The 6,788-nt window shown below is 37.9% G+C and overlaps 1 protein-coding gene across 1 annotated transcript in view; it reads right to left on the bottom strand.

Moving 5' to 3' along the window:
• Positions 1–5,036: 5,036 nt before the first annotated feature.
• LOC310924621 (FRAS1-related extracellular matrix protein 2-like) overlaps positions 5,037–6,788 on the bottom strand; it is a gene marked incomplete at its 3' end in the record, with an annotated part of 90,193 nt that continues 88,441 nt past the window's right edge. The window contains exon 24 of the mRNA XM_083886409.1: positions 5,037–5,570. Within this exon, the coding sequence (XP_083742535.1) occupies positions 5,037–5,570 (534 nt within the window). The remainder of the gene's footprint in view (positions 5,571–6,788) is intronic.

Here is a 6,788-nt window from a genome sequence, read left to right as displayed (position 1 = left end):
TGACAGTGAAGGAGATTGAAGTATTTAATAATGAGCCATAACTTGTCCAAATGCATGAACTCTTTTCTTTCTATGCCTTTTTAATCGCCTGGGCAACGACACCCGCGTACGCATCCGTTGCTAATGAACTAGTTAGCGCTTACAGTGAAACAAACAGCAGTGTGCTTCTTTAGCAAAGAAATGTAAAATCTGTCATTTTAAGGGCATCATCATCATCACCACCATCACCACCATCATCCGTGCATTGATTTTGCTGTATGTACTGTATATACATAAATGTATATTGTGTATATTAGACCACTCGGTATGTGTGTGCGTGCTATGATTTTCAAACACAGAAGAGATTCGTGAGGAGAAGAGCAGAAAAACAAACGTGTTTGGCAGCTGTTTAACAAAAAAAAAAAAACAACGTAAATGTGCTTTTGAAAACCTGCTAAGAAGAAAAGTGTCATATTTATTGCTAATGTAAGCAGCACAATAATGATTTGTCTTAATATGTGTTGTTTTAAAGGAGGGGGGGGGGAAGCAAAATGAAAAAAAAAAAGCTAATTTATTTGATTTTATACACTAGTTCAGCATTTACAAATTATTTTTCTAAAGTGATGTGCTTTTCTTTTTTTCTTCTTCTTTTCAGTTTATTCCAGTCCCTTAAAGCAGAATTCAGTTTCCCACACACACACACACACACACACATCAGGACAATTTAGAGCCATGTTTATGCATGTTTTTATATTCCGAGAATGCATCCAAACCAGAAATATGACACATCTCAGGAAATCCAGCCAAATTATCAAGTCAGTACGACTTTAAATCCTTTTTTTGAGGGAGAAAACGGTCGATTTGTGCTAAATACATTCCACAAATACAAGATTGGAAACATATTGGGGATGGAATTTGAATTCTGTTTTATGATTTTTTTTGTTTTTTTGTTCATTTTGCTTTCAACCGTTACAGAAATGTTAACTTTATCAGAGTTCCTTCACTGCTCGATAGGAGTTTTTACCTGCAGTACATAAAAGCCATGACCTCTTGCTCCCCCTAGTGTTCATTCTATGTAAAGCCAGAATTAAAAAAAAAAAAAAAAAAACCCACAGACCAGGTGTTGTGAGGAAAAGGAGCAACTTCCTGGTTTGATATACTGTAATTACCAATAAAACTGTGCTAAAACGCCCGAACACCTCGGCAGCGAACTCGACCAGGAAGCTGCTGCTGCTGCTTCTTCTCAGATTCTCCACCTGCTTCTCACGTTTGACTCGTTGCCAAAACAGAAGCCCCGGACGTCTTTCGAGAGGAGTCGTTTTGAAGCGTTTTTAAAACCTGTTAACCGCCGTTTGATTGCGTCAACGTTCCACATTTGCAAACAATCTTTTGTTTTCTCGAATATGCACTGGTAATAAAAGCACATGGTTTAACTCCCGGTGTCGATCGTTCAGCTCGACTCAAGCTTGACGCTTAAATGAGGAAATGAAGAGTAAAGGAGATGACGTGGGTTTAGATTTACAGGTTTACTGAAGGATTGAGAACGATAAAGAGAGGTATTATTAACATAGATAGAATTAAGATAAATTATATTAAGCCCATGGAAAAATTGCCGTGGGAATAATGCACAACTCCTTATATGGACATCCTGGGGCTGTGTGTTTATAGGTCACATATTCAGGCTTGTTTTCCCATTTTCTTATGTGTTGAGTCAAGATTATGATTCCTTTTATATCATATTTTTAGTAGTGATATATGAAGCAGCGATAACTGTGCAGAAGTCACAAAATTAGACTTGTTTTTCTTTTCTTTTTTTTCAAAAAAACGAGCCAATTGAAATGTGACATTTTTCCAAATTTCACAAATTGAAACATTTTGAATACCTTTTGCTCAGGTGTGTTTATATAGTTGGGTGAAAATTAATTTGTCTAGGTTGTGCTGAAAAAAAAAGGAAATAAGACACATTATGCACATTAATACTCTCTGTATACTTTTTAACATAGTAATTGGGGGAAAAGCAGCTGAAATGCTCTGTTTTAAGGGTTAAAGAAAACAATCCCCCACCTGTGAAGCTGCAAAATATACTTTAGGATGATCAATTATTTCACATAATACAAAAATAAATGAATACAAGGAGAAAGATGCACAGAAATATATGAAAGTGTAACATTTAAAATGAAATAAGTATAACAAAATAACATAAATAACATATTTTCACCAAAACAAACCAACTTTATCATCAATTGAACAAAAGGAAAAAAACAGAAATTGCTATTAAAGTAGGGTTTATTGGCAGAAATTGACTAAATTGTTTGTATTATTGTATAATGTCTTCAAAATGAAGGTTTTTGTAGCCTTAGAATAAACCTGAGAATGTTGGACAAGGGCCTTTGATGTATATAGAGAACCTGTACAGACTTAATTGGAAGCAGAATCTTAAATAAAAGACAATTTTTTGGCACTTTGGCCTTTTGTTTAATATAATCTGCAGCTTAATGATCCCGAGGTGAATAATGACCGCTGTATTTAAGTATAATCGTATTTATGCCCTTGTGGAGCAATGTCAATTAGCACGTTTAATAGCTGTTGGATTCACAAAAGAAAGAAAAAAGAAAATATGATTTTCTTGAAAAAATTATTTATTTGCAGACCATGTTGTGCTTCTGGTCTATGTTACAAATACTTTACAGCACATACAGTATGTATTCTTGAACGATAACCATTCCCAAAACATCCAAATGGTATATTTATAGGTAATACATAAGTAAATATATATACACATGTGCATAAAAAGCTCAGAATGCACTCAAAGCATCAGAGTGGAGGGGAGAGAAAAAACAAAGAACCACAGTACATTGATACAGTGTTAAAAACCTAAAATCAGCAAGCAAAGAAACTGTGCACTGAAACATTTCATGAAAGGTGTGAGATCACAGGTTGCATAGAATTGGGTTTTGATTTCAAAATAAAAGCGCTACATTTTAAAAAAGAAAAAAAAATGTTAAAAATTAGTAATCGCGATAGTGTGAGGTAATCAGATTTTATGGGCAATCCGGTGCCTGGATCTGAAAAAACAAATAAAAAAGCAGCAAACACTGATACATAGAAAGTCTGTGTGATGATTTTTAAAATATACTGAAATCAAAGTAACGCGATTGACAAGAGACTGGTTCAAAATCAGGATTGAAGAGGGAGAAGAATAAATAAATACGTTTAAAACTAATAAACCAGGGAGAAAGACATTATGATTGAGGCGAAACATTGAATTCCCTTTTAGTGAAATAAGAATGTATGATATTTAAAAAGAGTAGTGTAATTCTTACTGAAATAACGATAATGATCTGGAATCACTATTTCACTGCAGGCCAGCTGTCTCAAAAGACACATCCATACCATAATAATATGGTGGTTTCTTTTATTTGATTTTAGTGCCACGTGGCAGTTTTAAAGGTTTTAAAAATCACACAAATGAACATCAGGGAGGAATTACTGATTTCAAATGTGATGTAATGATGGAAACACAGCAGTTCAGACTCACTTTTCACAACTTTTTGCTTACAATTTAAAAAAAAAAGAATCTCAAAAATACCAAAAAAAAGTAAATGCATGCACAAAAAACATGAACACAAAGATTTAACCGAGTGGAAACACAAAAAAAATGAAAGAAAAAGAATCTGATGTCGTGCTGATCACACAGGACAAAACCGGACGACAACGAAACATCCCGCGAGTTCTTAGGCACACACTGAATTTAAGGGACAAAAAGGACAGGTTTGGCCAGTGTAAGCGACGCACAGTAGATCAACAACAACAACGCAGCAAATCAAAAAAACGTACACAAGCCTGTTTGTCGATATAACTACGGTATCCAAAATATCCCCCTACTTCTCTCTTCACCTATTGTTCAGTTCAAACACCAAATGCCGTTCAAGTTCACAGGCATCTTCTGTAGCACCTTTGGAAAACACGACACATCTCGTTTTTTTTTTTTTTTTGGATCAAGTGGCATCGAAAGCAAAAAAATCAAAAAAAAATAAGTGGGTGATGACGACTTGACAAGTGCCTTAAAAACAGCTACAAACACAGTCTTAGTTTCCAGACCAGTGTCCGGACACGAGCGTCATCCCGTATTTCAAGTAGATTTTTCTGAAAAGAAGCGAAAAGCTCTTTGTAATTTGTGTTGCTTCACACACACACACACACACACACACACACACACACACACACACACACACACACACACACACACACACACACACACACACAGACACACTCTTATACTTGCCGCATACTGAGGACCAGCATTTCCACATTATAAACCAACACAATTACAAATATCTACTTCATGAATGCCATCTATAAAAAACTACTGGGCGCAGTACCATAAAATGTCTGCAGGTGGAACCGGGTTTTGTACCAAATTGAGGACCTCTGTTAAAAAAACAGACTATAGCATGTTTACGACCTAAGGAAGTGATTTCAATGAAAACAAAGTGAGGGCTGGCCAAAATGTCCTCACTTCCTGAAAAGGACCTCACTTTGTTGGTCAAAAACCCTTACTGGTCCTCATTATGCCACAAGTACAAGAACCCACACACACACACACACACACACACACACACTTGCTGACAAAGTGAGGACCGGCATTTTCCACTTCATAAATCAACACAATTACAAAAATCTACTTCATGAATGACATTTATAAAGAACTACTGGGTGCAGTACCATAAAATGTGTGCAGGTGGAGCAAAAAGTGTGTGAAACACCAAAATGTTTTGTTTGTACCAAATTGAGGACCACTGTTATATATATGTTTATAACCTAAGGAAGTGATTTCAATGAAGACAAAGTGAGGACCGGCCAAAATGTCCTCACTTTGTAAAAATGACCTCACTTTGTTGGTTTAAAAACCCCTCACTGGTCCCAAGTATGCCACAAGTACAAGAACACACACACTCACACACACAATCTTCCATTTTTGACAGAACGTGAGGCACTTGCAAAAAAAAAAAAGAAAAAAGAAGAAGAATATTAACTGTCTTCAGTCTCTGCCTGGGTTAAACCTCTGAGCTGTCACTGTTACCGAGGCCGTGCGTCATCATGGGCTCGGCGCTGCCGGAGTTCTTGGGCACGTCCTTCTTCTTGCCGCGCTTGGAGCGAACCAACAGCGCCGCCACGATGACGACGAGCGCCGTGAGCAGCAGGCCGACGAAGACGCCGATGGTCAGCACCAGCCGCTCGTCGCCGTCGCCGCCGCCGTCGTCGCCGTCTCTCTGGTTGACCTCGTGCGGAACGACTCCTTCTTTGGTGAAGATCTCCCGCTCCGGGCTCGTCCGCCGCTGGCTGCTGCGGTCCAGCGCGATGTGCAGGATGTTCGTGCCGCGGTTGTTGTTCTCGCCGATCTCCTCGATGAGCTCCGGCACGCCGTTGCTCGATCTGCGGGCGCGACGGCGACTCTCTGGGAGGCGGTTTGCGGGCGGCTCGCTCAGCGCGTGGTACTCCAGGCTTCTCTTGCCTATGCCGCGGTTAGCGTTGTCCCGGGATCGGACCGTGTAGATGGTGTGAATGAACCATTCTCTGCCAGTAGAAACCTGAGAGAGAGAAACAGTGTTATCTTCTTTAAAAATATGTACACTACCGTTGAAAAGTTTGGGGTCATTTAGAAATGTCTTTATTTATTAAGGAAAAACACTTTTTTTCAATGAATATAACGTCTGGTTTTTAATGGAATATGTACATAGGTGTATAGAGGCCCATTTCCAGTGTTCTAATGGTACATTGTGTTTGCTAATAGCGCTAGAAGGCTATTGGATGATTAGAAAACCCTTATTATTTTGAATAAAAATCATTATTATAATCTTGTTAATGTCTTGACTATATTTTCTATTCATTTTGCAACTCTTTTTAAGAATAAAAGTTTGACTTTTAATGGAAAACACACGCAAATTGTATAGGTGACCCCAAACGTTTAAACGGTAGTAAATTTACGGTTAAAGGCGCCATATGTAAGAATGTGGCCAAAAACAGTTACTACATTCAAATTCAAAATACCAAGGTCTTTTAGGTTTCGTTTTTTCACGTAACTGGCAAACCGTGGTTGCTCGGCAGCTGAGACTCCACTGACTGCAATGATCGGTAGACGGCGGTAGGTGGCGCCACATGCCAAAACATGATATTCTCAGTACATATCTCCCAATGCCTCTTTGTATGATAGCAGGCAAAGATATCAAAGTGTCCATGGTAGCCTTTATGCAAAGGACAAAAATTAGCAACAAAAGCCTACAAAGCTACATATTCAATAAAAGGCTAAAAGGTGCCATATGTAAGAATGTGGCCAAAAACTACATTACTACATTCAAATTCAAAAATACAAAGGTCTTTTAGGTTGTTTTTTTCTCCGCCATTGTAGTTCTGACGTAACTAGCAACCCGTGGTTGCTCTGCAGCTGAGACTCTACTGACTGCAATGATTGGTAGACGGCGGTAGGTGGCGCCACATGCCAAAACATGATTTCAAAACATAAACATGATTTGCAGTCTGCAAAATATTTTTTTTTAATGCAAATATTTTGTCTGTACTGTTGTTGTTGGTGAGTTCAGTTTGTTATATGAACATTATTCCTGAGTCTCTGTGACATATTAGGAGGATTTTATGGCCAGTTGCTTTAGATTTATTACATAATGCACCTTTAATTTCCTTCACCTAAAGTGTGTCTCCTATATGTATTTACGGGACATTTTTAAGGCACAAGTTCCTTTCAAAATGCAGAATTTCCTCTTCTTCAAACACGTATATGTGTATAAAAAATA

This window comes from Microchirus variegatus, assembly GCF_963457635.1.
Source record: "Microchirus variegatus genome assembly, chromosome: 3".
Classification (NCBI taxonomy): Eukaryota; Metazoa; Chordata; class Actinopteri; order Pleuronectiformes; family Soleidae; genus Microchirus; species Microchirus variegatus.
The sequence above is the reverse complement of the archived record's forward strand: the minus strand, read 5'-3'. Positions and strand labels throughout refer to the sequence as shown.